Source organism: Saccostrea echinata, unplaced genomic scaffold (genome assembly GCF_033153115.1).
Source record: "Saccostrea echinata isolate AGI-Se365-2 ecotype Australia unplaced genomic scaffold, CSIRO_AGI_Sech_v1 ptg000002l, whole genome shotgun sequence".
NCBI classification, from domain to species: Eukaryota; Metazoa; Mollusca; class Bivalvia; order Ostreida; family Ostreidae; genus Saccostrea; species Saccostrea echinata.
Window position 1 is genome coordinate 10,515,663 of NW_026889751.1, and position 16,540 is coordinate 10,532,202.

The 16,540-nt window shown below is 31.4% G+C and overlaps 1 protein-coding gene across 1 annotated transcript; it reads right to left on the minus strand.

Annotated features, from left to right (window-relative positions):
- Positions 1–7,119: 7,119 nt before the first annotated feature.
- On the minus strand, positions 7,120–12,511 carry LOC133200253 (cell death regulator Aven-like). The gene is made up of 5 exons (XM_061336070.1): positions 12,349–12,511; positions 10,128–10,275; positions 8,844–9,007; positions 7,812–8,160; positions 7,120–7,722 (listed from the first exon to the last, which is right to left on the minus strand). Exons 1-5 carry the CDS (start codon positions 12,502–12,504, stop codon positions 7,682–7,684), a joined length of 858 nt encoding a protein of 285 aa, XP_061192054.1. The 5' UTR covers positions 12,505–12,511; the 3' UTR covers positions 7,120–7,681.
- Between the last annotated feature and the right edge of the window lie 4,029 nt (positions 12,512–16,540).

Below are 16,540 nucleotides of genomic sequence, written 5' to 3' on the forward strand. Positions count from 1 at the left end.
AAGAATCATGAAGAAAATGCAAAATAAAAGTACTTTTATTATGTTTTATTTGATAGAGAAAATTGACAGGGGTATAATGTCCTGATTTTGGGGTATAATGACCTGATGACCTGATTGTATAAAAACTGCTAATAAACCCAATTCAGCATAATTTTCATATTACAATTTGATTAAATATTTTTTAAGGATTATATATGAAAGTAGTTTAATTAAGTGTGGGAGAAAATATCTATCATATTTTGTTCAAAATCACTTCTGAAGTTTACAAAGGGTATAATGTCCTGATTTATGAATGCCCTGATTGACCTGATTTACGTGTAAATGTGTGCGAATGCATGATTGAATTACTTGCTTCAATGAAAAGCTCAAGTTATATAACCTTACTGTAGATATTATTAAAAACAATATATTTCTGAGAAAATGTTGACCTATACAAAGAAGCATATTGATATCAAGTAAAACAATGCATGCATATGATAATAAATTAAATATACAGAACAATCTTTAAAAACATGATGATAAAAATCACATATTATAACTTAAGCAGTATATTTTATTTGGGGAATTATTGATAATGTATATTAATTTTGATGATTCTATACTAGTACTTACATACATGTAAACTTTTAGCTTTTAGAGGATATGATTTCTTAGAATTTTTATTATAATAATAAAAAAATTGATGACCTAGCTGATATTTTGAAATGACCAGATACCTAATCTGATGACTTGATATTTTGGATTGACTTGATTGTTTAATATCTTTTAAAACAATTTAAGTTCATATTTATATAAATAAAGCATATCTGAATATCTAAAAATCATTATTGGCAACAATTAAAGAAAAAATGCATTTTAAAATAACCTGATCTCATTTTCCACACATCCAAAAACCTGATATTTCAAAAAAAATGTTTTCAAATGATCTCATATGTTTTCACAACATTATTTCTATTTCCCCCCATAACACAACCTTAACAATTGCATGCAATTTAATACCCATAAAAATTTGCAACAATCCAAGAAGAAATTTATTTTGAAATGACCTGATATTTCGACTAATTAAAGTTTTACCATACTTTATATTCGGTCGATCTGATGATTTTAAGTGACCTGAGATATTTAAAAAAAATTTACTGCTATAAAACAAATTTGAATATTATATGACATGCAGTCATTTAGAATTGGCCTGATACAATGTAGCTTGTTTATTATTGAGGATCTGATATTGTAAAAGAATTTGACTTTTTTTAACGGCCGGGTCTTTCAAATGACCCGGTATATATTTTTATACTTTGTTTTACATGAATGAAACAAAAGTTAATGTGTCTGAGAAATTTTCTCATAAATAATAAGATTATAGTTTAACAACATATTTTACAGAAATAAATTTTTATGTGATATATATAGCATTCAACATAGGAAACGTCATATTGTTTAAATAAGAACTGATATTTGTAAATGCATGATTACACCTGCTCACTTACAGATTTACCTCAAATATTTTCCTTTTTTCACAAACAAGTTAAAACAATATTTAAATATGCCTTAAATTAGAGAAACATTTTCAAAAAGTTTATTAGGCTGTTTAGCACCTAATAGTTTTAAGACAGATTTAAAAACTTCATTATATAAAGTATATAAATTCAAATGTATATAAATATAATTAATAAATAATTTTGTCTTTTTATATAATGTGCAATAATTAAATCAGAAAAATTAGATTCTATCAGGTTTGTTTATGAAATATGCGGTCAGCAGAGCATGGTTGACTGGGGTTACACAGGTGATAATTACAGAAGCCATGTACGGGATATAGTACACAGGATACGTATGGTCTATGTCCCTTTGACACTATCAGACATAATAAACAAGCAGTGTATGATTATCCAAACAGTATATTGTTTGTTTGTTTTTCAATTGATCCATTTATTTTGTTGTACTGTCTGTACCTTGCAGTAAGAATTAAAGTTAAATATTGGCATATATATATATATATATATACATGTTCATTTTTTTTAATCCTTACTTAAAATCATTTCCACAAGAGACTTCATTCATTTTACATTTTTAATAGAATCACATCTGATCAAAAAAACTGAAGATATATATTTTTACTTAGTAAATTTTCCATCATCACATAAGTGCTCGTAACTTTTAAAACAAAAAACAAATGAAAATAAACAAAAAAAATTATAAATTATATCTTTTCCCACAGTTTTAAAATGTTAAGTTACCTCAGGCCATATTTAAAATATCTGCATTATTTTTAGACTTTTTTTTTTTAAATGTTTTGGCTACCACAGCCTGTGTATCAATATTTTGTTCATTTAAAAACATTTCTAATCAATCTCTCTAAAACTATCAAAGTTTACTACTAAGATTTTGGATTGTTTTGATAAATCATATAGCACAATATAATAAAATGAATGGCTAAGAATTCTACAATAAAATGCATGTATATTATGCATATTGTATAAACTTAAAAAATGTTAATATACAGAATTTAAAAAAATAAAAGAATTAAATTAGAATGAAAATCAAAGTATAAAGGAATTATTCACATTTTCATTAGTTTCAATGAATGAGTATATACATAAGTATTTAAATCAGGTCATTATTGAAAATCAGGGCATTCAAAAATCAGGACATTATACCCCTGCTAACTTCCAGAGCGGCTTTTGAGCAATAGAAAATAGATATTTTCCCAAAATCTTTTTTGTAAAACTTTTATTTATCCTAATGAAAATAAATCAGACTGAAAAGTGAAACAAATATAATGAAAACTTGCTTTTTTTATAGGTTTTCATATTATCATGTCATCAGGTCATTATACCCCAAAATCAGGGCGTTATACCCCTGTCAATTTTATCTGTCAAATAAACAAAATAAAAAATATATTTTTTAATTTTTTCTTTCATGAATCTTATTGACATTTAGTATCCTAATTTTAATCAGTTAAAAGAAACTTGTTTTGGCACTTTACTACTTCATATTTTAGAATTAAATGTGATCAGGTCAATCAGGGCATTATACTATCAGGACATTATACCTTCCCTTTTTTTTACTTAAGCAATATTGGCCTTTCACTAGCATTTTTTCTTCTCAAAGTAATTAACATAGAAATTATTTGAATAATTTCATACAAAACTAATATACACCTTGAGAGCATTCAGGTCGTTTTATGAAAGAGGTTTTGCACATGACGAAATTAGCGTAAGCTTCAAAATCTGAATGGGTACGGGGGCATCAGTGTTTCACAAACACACCTTGTTTTTTTTCTTTTTTAGGGGTATGCAATTTAAACAATCAAGCACTAGCCCACGGACTATAGGCAGCAATAAAATCACTAGTCCCAAGTAAAAAGATACTAGCTCAAACGTAGGAGAAAAAAGTAACCATAGGCACTCCCCAGCTTAATTGTTAAAAAATATATATCTACTATACTATAAACATACCTATAGTATAGTAGATATATATTTTTTAACAATTAAGCTGGGGAGTGCCTATGGATCAAAGCTGTTTTCTAAAGCTTACTTGTGTTTTTTTGGACAAAATATACCTCTGATTCTTCGTCAGCCTTCGACTGCTTCTTCACGTGCAACTTCCGGTGCATTGTAAACAAGAGGCCCACAGACTACAATGCTCGCCTCCGTCAAGTATCAAATAAATAGCTGACGGAAACCCATTAAAGATTGTTCTATTGTTAAAATTACTATGGACCCCTTTAAAGAAAGAATTTTCCCCATAAATTTATTTTTATTAAGATACATTAAAAGATATTAAGTGTAGTTAAATAACTCCCACTTCTACATTTAAAAGTCCTTTACCCGTTTACTTGGCAGGCCCGTAGGAAGCAATTTCAGTTGGGGGGGGGGGGGGCACAGCCATACATTTTCAGTTGAGGGAGCACTATCAACTTCCAAAAATTCCTTGACAAGCAAAAAAAAAGGGGGGGGGCATTAGACGTTTTTACTGAGGGAGCACGCGCATATAGTATCCCCCCCCCCGGTTCCTATGGCCATGCTTGGTGCTGATTACTGTTATGTGTCTATTAACCTTACTGGATACAGATCATGATAGAATAATTTCTATGTTCATTGCCATGATGTCAGTATTTACTGTTTTGAATATGTAGATCTAGATGGGGAGCTGGACTTTAGCATTTATATCGCTGCTAAATGTTCATTAACATTGGATATACAGTTGGGGGACTTTGATGCTCATTGCTTACTATGAATTGGATACAGATTGACATCTTTACAAACCAAGGATCCTGATAGACTTTCTCATTCACTAGAATTAAAAAGATTTTGTTTGAAAAATAAAAACGAAAAAAGAATCAAGGCGTGCAAGGCGCGGACGATCCCCCGCTCTGAGAAAAGACATTTTTCAAATATAAACGTTCAAGAAAAATTATATTTTTTTCAAAAATTATATTGTCAATATAATCTTTTACACATTTGCTTCCTACATTTTGTTGAATCAATTATTGACAAATAACATGAAATAGATTTTTATGCCCCGTATCGAAGATTCGGGGGTATATAGTTTTTGCCCTGTCCGTCTGTCTGTCATCGTCTCAAGCCACGGTCCGGAGTCCGCATATAGCTCTTTCCTACAGGATGGGAGAGGATCGTATAATTTAGCCGTGGTTTGCGACTATGTCTGTCAGTTTGTCCGCAAAAACTTTAACATTGCCCATAACTTTTGATTGGTTGAAGCTATGGCTTTCATATTTCATATGTGTATTCCTTGTGACAAGACCTTTCTTTGGGTACCATCATATTTGACCTTGACCTTGGAGTTTGACCCAGTTTTGCAAAATTTTACCGAACATTGACCTTGGCCATAACTTTTGAACGGTTGGTGCTAGGGCTTTCATACTTTACATATGTAATCCTTCTGACAAGACCTTCCTTTGGATACCAACAATTTTGACCCTTTGACCTTGACCTTGGAGTTTGACCCAGTTTTGCAAAAACTTTAACATTGGCGGTAACTTTTGAACAGTTGGTGCTAAGGCTTTCAAATTTAACATGTCTATTCCTTGTGATAAGGCCTTCCTTTGAATACCAACAACTTTGACCCTTTGACCTTGGAGTTTGACCCAGTTTTGCAAAAACTTTAACACTGGCCTTAACTTTTGAACGGTTGGTGCTAGAGCTTTCATACTTTACTTACGTAGTGGTTGTGACAAGACCTTCCTTTGGATACCAACAACTTTGACCCTTTGAAATTGGAGTTTGACCTACTTTTGGAAAACTTTAACCTTGGCCATTACTTTTGAACAGATGGTGCTAGGGCTTTCAAATTTAACATGCCCATTCCTTGTGACAAGACCTTCCTTTGGATACCAACAATTGTAATGCATTGACCTTGACCTTGGGGTTTGACCTCCTTTTGAAAAACTTTAACCTTTCATATTTCACAAGTGTATTTCTTGTAAGAAGGCCTTTCCTTGGGCACCATTAATTTTGACCACTTGACCTTGATGTTTGACTTACTTTTGAAGAACTTTAACCTTTTCCATATCTATTCATCAGTGTTTCACAAACACATCTTGTTCATTTATTTTTCCATCATTTAAATGTTAATGAATAATAGAAACTTGACCCATCCATATTCAAAAATCATTTTTTATGGCTCTAATAAACCCATTTTCCATTAAATACCCTTTACTGTCAATTTTAAAAACAAATTATCATTCAAAAAGTCATTCAATAGAATAATTGAATTAAATGTGTTGAAGATGACATTACTGAAAACATTATTTTAGAAAAATTTAACTTTTCCGTGAGTTTTGAAAATTGAGAAATATATTGTCCCAGAGCGGGGGACTGTCCTTGCTTTGTACACCCTCTTTCTTCAATGTTTAGATTGCTTAATTTTATTTTTGGTAGGAGTTATCTCTCTTTGCCCATTTCACCTTTCCAACCTAACAAGGTTACTTTAATGCATAAAATGTGATTTTTTAATAAGATAACAAATACAATTGCTTAGATATTAATTTATTTTTCTGTGTTCAGTTCTACAATTCAACGTTGATTCACAATAAATGATTAAAGAATCACAAAAACTTGTGATATTACAACATTACTAGTAATACAAATTCATCCTCATAATGTCAAGGGTCCTAAGTCATTGGTGGACGTGGGGTCCAAAGTCCATGAGTGGACTCAGAATCTCAGATGCTACAAAGTCAGATTCACAACATTTAATGAAATATTTTATGATAGTTCGCCAAAGGACTATACAAAGTGTCATTAAGTATTGATTTATTCACTTATCTGTTATTTAATGATTCAATTATGGCATAATTCAAATTTCATGATTAATTTTAGGCAGTAATTTCGTGCATTTTTTTTTTAAATTCAAGGTACTGAAAGCAGGAAAATGATGTCAAATATCAAGAGACAAATTTCTGTCCTCAACATGGGCGGATACAGGATTTGTGATTAGGGGGGGCGTGGATAACTTTGTTCAGGCAGGGGGTCTGGGGGCCGCCTTAAGGCCCCCAGTGGGTCCAGGGCGAAGCCCCGGTAGGGGCCCAGTGGGCGAAGCCCCCGGAAGCTCCTGGGTTTTCGTGTATTTTAAGAGTAAAACCAGGCACAATAATAGGGGTATTGGTTAGTTTATATGTACCAAAGTTTGGCATTATTAATACTAGTCATATCATACTTTGAATAGAGGGGGCCCAGGGGGCGAAGCCCCCAGAAGCTCCTGGGTTTTCGTGTATTTTAAGAGTAAAACCAGGCACAAAAATAGCGGTATTGGTTTGTTATATACCAAAGTATGGCATTATTGATATTAGTCATATCATACTTTGAAAATTTTAGGGGGGGCGTGCGCCCCCACGCCCCCCCTTAAATCCGCCAGTGCTCAAAGCAGATGGTATGACACACAGATCCAGCTAATTAATGAAAAAAATTATATTCAAAAGCTGTTATACTATACATAAAAATTAATCAAGTCAAAGAATATTTTTCTTATTAAATACATTTTGATGTAGTGTGTCAGATTTTGCCTCAAGAAAATAAAGAGTTTTAAGGTTCAACAACCCTCTGATAAGAAAGATAACTTTCATTAATGACTATACATGTAATTATTAATTGCTAAAATTGTTCGCATTTCAATTAAAATTTAGATTTCTTCAAGAAAAAGACTACATACATTATAAACCTAAATTGAAAAAAAAAATTGTCTCCAAACCTCAAACATTACCTTCATTTACACATAAATTTAAGATAAACCTGACAAGTGATGTAGTCTGAAAGTTGCTAAAATGTCAGAATGGAATTTATCACAATCAGCGCTGTGGTCATCAATGGAGGGGGCATAAAATGGATGAATATGAAATTTGCAAGTCATTTTTAATATTGTATCCCATAGATAAGAAACATGAAAGCACAGATTTTTTCATCATGGTATTTCAGATAAAAGAAACTCACAAACTTGAAATACAGGAAAGTATACAGAAAATGGTCACTAAATTTACAAATCAAATCCCCTGACCACTCAGACAAGGGAGATGTTGCTATATTGTACAACATTTTTAAAATTGCAATAACATTACAAGTTAACACTTTTAATTAAATATCTTTAATTAGTGCATTATGGAGCTTGCACACCTGATGACAACTTAAAGCTGTGTAGAATTTCAACACTGAAATTTCTCCTCTTAATCTAAAATACTGTCTAGCCAGTCCTCCAGATCATCAGCTGATAGGAAAAAGAAGGAGTACATTCATTACAAGATTAAATCAAACTAATTAAATCTGAGAAAGTTACAAAACATCCAAATACATTACCTGTGTCACCTGTAGTGTGTACATTCTTTGGATTTTGTGTTTTTTCAGTTGTTTCCATGGACAACAGTGCATCAAGTTCCTGGTCCTCAATAGTGGAAGGTTTGTATTTCATTTCTGTTTCTGAATTTTGAACAATAGAATTCCCTCGGTCAGTTTCCACACAAGCAAAGTCAGTTTTTGGTTGAGTCTTGCCATTTTTGCACAAGTCCTTTTGAGAATTGGGGTTCTCTTTTGTGTCATTAGTGAGGTTTCTTTGAGGTGGACAGTGTTGGTTATTTTCTTTAGGAATATTGTCTTTTACAAACGAGTTTTGCATTGACTGGGTCTCCATTACTTGTAGTTGTTCCTTCTGCAAAAATTACTGAATTCAATTTTGGAGAGATATGGAAATTAACTATGAAGTTCAAATTGCCATAAACAAAATAGAAGTTCATTTATTTTTCTTCTGAATATGTTTGTTCTTTTTAAGCTTGGGGTATCCAAACCCAATTTAGGTGGGCATGGATGCCTCATATAGAAAAAATTTTGGTATGGACACATCAAACCAATATTAAGGTGTACAAAACTCTAAAAATTCTTGGAAACCCACTTATAATATATAACTTCCACACTCTTTCCCCAAACTGCAATATTTTGCAATTAACATTTAAAGAACTAAATGGAAAAAGAATTTTAAATATGATTATTATTTCCCAGTTATGCTGTATAACTAACACAATTAAAGACTATATGTATAGATTTTCATGATGCACAGTATTACTCATCACTCAGTTCAACTGAATTATAGAACCATGAGTTGCAAAACAACAGTGACTCAATCAGCATCCTAATGAGCAGGTCCAAATCTATGTTCACTTACTCCCATCAGTTGTTTCATGGTTATAACCTTGAGCTAAGGATCTCTAGCTCATTGCTCTGATAAAAATTGGTATGGACAACCACAGATAATTTTTTTCCAGACCAGTGAGCTACAGATCTGCAGGTTGGTTAACCTTATTGAATATATTAAAGTGGATATTTTAATGTCCTTACTGTAAAATGTTCTTTGCTGATACCCAGCTTTTGATACAGGGGTAGAGACTGCAGACTGTCAGCCAGAGTCATGAGATCTATAGACATCTGATCGTAGTGTGGACCCGCAGCCTCCTCCTCCCAGAATGCCTCATCCTTAAATCGGAACTGAGCAGCTGATGCCCCTGTGGAGACAAAAATCAACCATTTTTTCCCCCAAACTTCTCATTTAAAGCAACAACAGTACAGCCTAATTTATCCAAATTACTGAAAAGTTCTTTTGATAACTGGCAGATGTAAATGTATCTTCTTTTTCATCTGGAAGGTGAAGAGTCCAGATAAATGTCTCTGGATTACTGAGATTTGACTGGACGTGTATTTGCCAATGGATAATACAAACCGCATATAAATAGAGGATATTCAATGTTTTGTAGATGAATATGGAATTTATTTCACGAGTGGGACATGATTTTTTTTACATTTTCACGAGTGCTTTGCACTCGTGAAAATATAAAAAAATCCTGTCTCACGAATGAAATAAATTCCATATTCATCTACAAAACATTGAATTTTCTGTTTATTACATTTTCTTTGATTTTCCCTTTGACTCTGTTTTTACGTAACAGGGTGTCATAGGCTGTGACGTCATAGTTGAGCGTTGAGACACCATAGCTAAGCAATTGCGAGATTGAAAAAACATCGTAAACATGGATTTTTAACAACATATTTGGAGAAACTTTGGCAGTTTTAGTCTCTGTCAGAATGGTTCTTTTACTTCCTCAATCTAATAACAGTGTTTTTTTTAACACTCTTCGTGGTGGGAAGGAAAATCGAGAGTTTTGCCACACTTTTGATATTCTCACACTGTGAGAATACCATTTTGATATCCTTTCATACTGTGTCAGATTATCACTTTTATTCAGTAAATAAATTACAGTATTTCAGTGTTGAAAATGTAATAAATAACTGTAAACATACATTTTTCCATAGGATCACAATTCCATGGAATCACAATATCTATTTAATCCACAGATAGAAAATTACATGGACTTCTTAGATCCACTGTATGCCTTAAATGTACTTTAAGTATGCTAGGACAAATTTCTGCGGAAAATTTTGACTCCACACATAGCGTAAATTAATACCACACAGAAAAAAGTACTGCTTCAGTTTCTGTGACATTTTTTATTAACAACTAACAGGCAGAAAACCTTTTCTTGATTATTCTCCTGTTGGTTTACTCTCAAGTATTCTGGAATAAACAGTCAATAATGATCTACCTGCTGCAAATATGAGTCTAATTACCTTCAGATCTCAAAAGTTTTTCAAAGCTTTCTCCTTTTTGCGTAGGTCCGATGTAAGGATCTTCCTCAGGGGGTAATTCATATTTTTCCCAGTTACTTTTCACTATCCGTCGAGAAAATCTGGCTACATTTGAGTTATGGCTGCTATCCTAAAATTGTAGATTGTATTTCAGAAAACTCTATACTTATCATGAAAGCTCATTTATGTCTCATTTCTTAGTGACAACTCCATCAGTTAGCACTTTATTTCAGGACTGACGATACATAACCAATCTTAATTGTTTCAATTTTCATTAAAATACAATTTTTTTCCCTTTCAATTACTACTTAATGATATCTACCATACCAGAATATCTAAAAGTTCAGGAGAAGTTGGTTTTAATACTTTGGAACAGAAATAGCATCTTTAAAATACCTTTTTTGCACCTTGTTTAACAAGCATTCATAGAGTTTTGCATAAACAATACTAGTCTCTTAAGTGTAATCTGGTTCCCTTTAAAATTTAAAGCCTGTAATTCTTGTCAAAATTAATCAAAACAAAATAAAATGCAAACTCTGTAACTCATCAAGACTTACATCAAAAATGAGCTAAATATCTGTGTGTAGTGAAAAAGTAATTGGAAAACCATGTGGGACAGACTGACAGACAGACGAGGAGGAATCCTGTTACCCCCTCCAGTTTCACTGGTATGGGACTACTAACAGTTCAAGAGAGGAAACTTAAGGATATAGATAAGTTTTGGTCAGAATTGCCTTCGTGTAGTTTATTTGCCCGTAAACTCATTTTGTGGTTTAAATGTAGAATGATAAATCAAGCAACAGGAATTAATGCTAAGGTTAATTGGTTTGCAACTTTAAATTGTTCCCCCAAGGTAAGGGTGATGCCACAAAAGCCATTTAAGGGTTCCAAAATTTGTCAACTGTTTAATGAAATAACCTTTCTCAACAAGACTATAAAATTAGCCAATCAATATACAACAATCATTATATACTTTATTTGAAATTTGCCATCATTGCTTTTAGCTTAATTAATAGCTTTGATCAAGAAGAGGATTTAGATTTTAGATTCCCTTGTTAATCAAAATGTCAGACATTTGAGAATAGCTCTCAAAACTAGGAGCAAGCAATTAGTACGGAAACAGTTGTGTATTATAAGTGAAAATTGTATCACGATATCATATTAAATATTAATGGATCACTATATTTGAGATAAATATGTATCACAATATATCGTGATAAATCAACAATAATAATAATATTAATATAATATAATTGTGACACGATAGCGGTGTTTTTCTTTGAAGTTTGCTGTTCTGTATTAGCAATACAGAATGAGACAACAGTGGGCGGAGCTACTTTCCATTCTGTATTAGCCCTGTATAACTGTCTTGTATTAGCCAACTGTTCTGTATCTAAAATACAGCACGGTCTAAAAATAAATCTGATTCAATTTATCAAAAGCACGTACAAATAGTAAATGCTGATTTTTTTTCCTTTTATAAATTTTGAAGAAGTATTTCCTTAGGAATGTAAAATGTCAAAATTTCTCAATCACTTTTAAAAAATTATTCCACACAGAATCTACATGTTATTTCGATCCAAACGAAAAGGAAAATTCGCAATTATGGAAAACATCCTATGTTGGATAAATTCCTGAAAACCTGTTTGCTTTCCCTGCTTTTTGTGTCCTCTTCAAAATAGTAAAGCCAATGGGTTCGCGGATGCAGCATACATTACGTGAAATTCGCACTCCCCCTCCCCTCATTTTCCACTCTTCTCGTGCAAACTCAAGCCCATTTTTCAGGGGTATTTTTTAATCTCATCTTAAATCCTTATCGCTGACGACTGCCGCACATCTCTTTCACTTCGTTTTTTATGTCGCATTTCAATAAAAAATAAAAATCCATAACATCAAAGTCCATCGAAAAACTGTCTGTATCGCCTGAATGTGTATCTAGTTTAACTGAGATTTTAAGACCCCTGAAATAAATTAGGATCAATCTCCATCTACAACAAGGTTAAATCATCCACCCGTCGATGAGACAGGATTTTTTGATATTTTCACTCGTGCTTCGCACTCGTGAAAATATCAAAAAATCCTGTCCCACTCGTGAAATAAATTCCATATTCATCTACAAAACATTGAATATCCTCTATTTATTTTAATAAACGCAAGTTTTGTACATGTAGGGCCTAATTATGTTAACAGCTTTAAATCTTACCGAGCTGTCGCTAATATCACTTTTCACTGTGTTCACCAATATTTCTTCAGAAGAACCTTTTTTATCTTTGCTAGTTTCCCCTTTTCTTTCTTCTTTTATCCCATGTTTCTTTTTGTACTGTGCATTTTTCTTCTTTTTATGTTCATCTGGTCGCATGTTTAAAGTTGAAATGAAAATGAAAGTAGAATTTTTTTGACAATGCTGTATACGTATATTCTTTCTTTTGATTATGAATATAACTGTTTCAAGTGTTTGATTACAATCGAAATATTAAATTTCGTTTATCATTAGGCCCTAGATATAATTTCAAATCGATTAACTGTGATTGGAAAATTGGATTTCTGTCTTTCGAGGAAACCCCGAATAGTCTCGTGTCTGCATGAATGCTACTTTCACTTTGTAACTTCATAGCAAAATCATGTTCTAAACAAATTTATTGCTTGTCGCTTTCATTTTATCAACTTTCTAGTATGTAGACAAGTGATATCGATTAAAATATTTCTCAGAGAGAACCAACTCTGTTGCAATTTAGGTGAAATCAACCCTCAGGCTCGCCGCGCGACGTTTACATGGAACTTTCTTTTAAAGTAAGCCCGTGGGGATATCTGATATTTCATTTTTCGAAAATTGATGTTCATGTTCATTTCCCAGTCTGAAACAAAACGAAATAAAAACACTAGTATAACATCAATATCTTATATACAACGTCAAAAGATTAATGAGTCACTGACTCAACAAATGTGGGTAAAACACGTTTTTTAAATGGGTTGAATGTAGCCCTGGTCAAATATATTTAAATCTAGTAATTGTCTGTTTGAACTGGTAAAATCGTTGCATCATGTGTACAGTATTTATTATTCAATCTTTTTAAAAAGCCCGCTTTATTTATATATGGAAAAGAAGGGGAAATGGGTCACGTTATTGACGATGCGAGATATTGCCGTGTTCTGTTGCCTTGTCATATGAAAAGTAGACCGGAGAACACGGAGGTAAGTTCTATGGCCTCTTTTTTTCAGTTGTTCAGAACCATAACCGCTCGCTCATTTTCTTTACCATGCCGTAGTTGTCAAGTGAAACCATAACTTGAAAAAAGTGAAATGTAGATATAATATATATGTATGTATTTGTAGTGGTAATCAGATACTTCGGAAATAATGTGTTCAAGAACTTGAAGTATTCGTTGTTTTTTAATGAGATGTAATTTACAAATAATATTATACATTTTTACAAAATGTCATAGTAATATTTTTTTTTTTACACATATCAGGACCTATGCTTGAAACTGGAGCATCATTACCTTAGTGTAAAATTTGTATAATTAATTGATAAATTCATTTAAATCTTGATACTGCAGACAATTTCAACATAAAGTCACTATTACATATTCATGACAGGAGACCTTTTTTGATTGATTATTTTTTCTTTAAGAATCTGTGTAATTTATAAGCACTATGTAACAATATCAGAGAATTTTACTAATCAAACAGTGAACATGAACCTAATCAAGGAAGTTACTGTATTTCTTAACTATTTCAATTTTTTAGCATGAAATAAGTTGCACATTACTTTAATGTGTCCTTCTTAATTAAGAGAAAAGAGAATATTTTCTTTACAACCAAGATCTTGAGTCCTGAAAACACTTACAATTTAAATAATTAAGAAAGCCCTTTTTTCTTTGACATTAAGAATCAGAAGAGATTTGCAAAAATGAACTGGAAATTAACACTGGATGGTGCATCACAGCCATGCTCACAAGATGTAGTGTTGCTCAGGCTGATAATGCAAGTCTCTGATATCTGGGGTTTTATTAGATATTTTGGATCCAGCTGGATTAAGAAGTGAATTAATAATTTATATATTATAACAACTTTTAGTGGCAACTTCAAATTTTCATGACAAATATCAAAGAATTCTGATTAAAAGCACTTAAAATAACAAGAAATAAAATACATGTATTTAAAAATTAAAAAAAATAAAAACAAGAACAAAAATTATTTAAAAATTAATCATTTAGTAAGTTAAGTGCATGTAAATCATTTATTATACTGATGTGATTAATTATAAAAACACCTAGCCCAATGAACCAATATAATACATGTACATACTTGTATATAAATAAAATTTAGAATATATATGCGCATAACATGAACATAAATTATACAATCATAAACGTAATAATGATAAGGTATCGATTTAGCCTTGGGTTAATATTAAATGCTTTAATTATTACAACAGCAATGAATTTTAATTTTATGTGAAAAAATTCAATAAAAATTATATTAATATCAGCATGGAAAGAAATATATTTCTAGGTAAAACTGTCTGATTCCCCAAACTCTCTGCATGCTTTTATCTTAAATATTTGTTAATGATAATTAACTTTTAAATTAATTTTATTAAATTATTCACTTGAAGAGATGTAACACACACACACACAAATTTCTCTGGAAAGTATCAGATATATCTTAATAATATAAATTTTAAAATAAAATGTATAGGTGAAAAAAAAAGATATTTATGTTTAAATCATGAAATAGATTTAAACATTCTGCCAGTGTAATCAACCTACAAATTAGAGTTATTGAATGAAGACACCACTGAGTCACTCAGATAGAAGTACATGTACTTAAAGAAATACTTAATATGATATTATCTTTAATTCTGCATTTGTGATGTTATTCTGATAATAAGTTACTCCTCAGTAAATGACTGTGTGTACATTTCAACAGCTGTTTAACTAGCTTAGTGCAAAGAGGTCATTGTCATCATTTATCTATAAAACACAGATATTGGAGGAAACATTTCACGAAATAATCAGCTGATATAAAGGACATGCATACCAATTTTCAGCAATGTATAGAATTATATATTTATCAAATTTATTAAATTATATTTTTATGTAGATTATTAATTTTACATATATTTATTTGAATTAGTGAAAACACATATCTGCATTAGAAATATATATTTTTTATTTTGATACATAAAAAAAATTAAAATTATTGGTGGATGGGTTATTTTTAGCTCTACTGGTCAGAGACCAGAAGAGCTTAAGTGATTAGTAAGGTGTCCGTCTTCTGTCAGTCTAGCTGTCTAGCTGTCTGTTTGTCTGCAAACAATTTTCAAAATGCTACTCCTCCTGCATTTTGGTCCAATTTCAGTATACATGTATTAACTTGGTACATAAGTAGACTACACTTAATAACATAATTCTGTCTATCTGTTTTTGATTTCAATGAACAGTGTTGCCTTTGTCACTAAAAATAGAAATTTCTGTGAAATTCTTTCAAAATGCTACTCCTCCCATGATTTCAGTCTGATTTCTATATAACTTAATTGGTAAAAAGTAGATTACACTAAGATACATAATTCATTTTATCAGTTGTTTTTTTTTATTTTAATCAACGGTGTTGCCATGTTTACTAAAAATTAAAATTGTGAAGTTGTAAAGTGAAATTGAAAAGTGAAATTTTTTCAAAATGCTACTCCTACTGTTAATAGTTTTTGCCCAATTGCAATTAAAATTGACTCGATTAAACCAAGGATCATATTTTATTAGCTCACCTTGACGAAGTCAAGATGAGCTTATGATATATATCTGTTATTAAACTTGCATAGATGTGCATCTAAGGGTGAAAACTTCCAGACTTGCTGTGGATGTTGGAACTGACCAAAATTTTCTTGATTAGTAAACAGGTTAAAAGTTTTTTGACCAGGTCTATTTACAAGTAACTATAAGTCCTACTTAAACCAAACTTGCATGGATATTGATCTTGGGATATACACTAACTAGAAAAAAAATATGATGCGAGATTTGCCTTACTTATAAATAACATTTGTCGAGGTGAGCTTTTTAATCTTTGATTACCTATGTTTTATTTTCTGCTGTTGCCATAGTTTCAAGTCTAAGTTCTACCTTTCTATACATTTGTTAATTAAGTAAAAACCAGTAGAGCTCATCAGACACTTCTGGGTTTTTTTATTTGACCATGTACTAGACATAATGTACAACTTCTTGTCAAAAATTAAAAATGCAAAAGAAACATATTCTCCTAATATTTAAGACAGTTTTCAATATCCAAAATGATATACCATTGTCCATGTTGTCAGTGGAATTTATTCACTGGTTACAGAAATTTAATTGCTTTTGACTGAGGTACATTTTTACTATACCAGGACAAATACAGTAAAA

Coding starts and splice junctions, on each gene's coding strand:
- LOC133200253 (XM_061336070.1), bottom strand. CDS start 12,504: ATGCGACCAGATGAACATAAAAAGAAGAAAAATGCACAGTACAAAAAG. Junction 10,276..12,348: donor GTGATATTAGCGACAGCTCG/GTAAGATTTAAA, acceptor CTACAATTTTAG/GATAGCAGCCATAACTCAAA. Junction 9,008..10,127: donor AAAACTTTTGAGATCTGAAG/GTAATTAGACTC, acceptor TTGTCTCCACAG/GGGCATCAGCTGCTCAGTTC.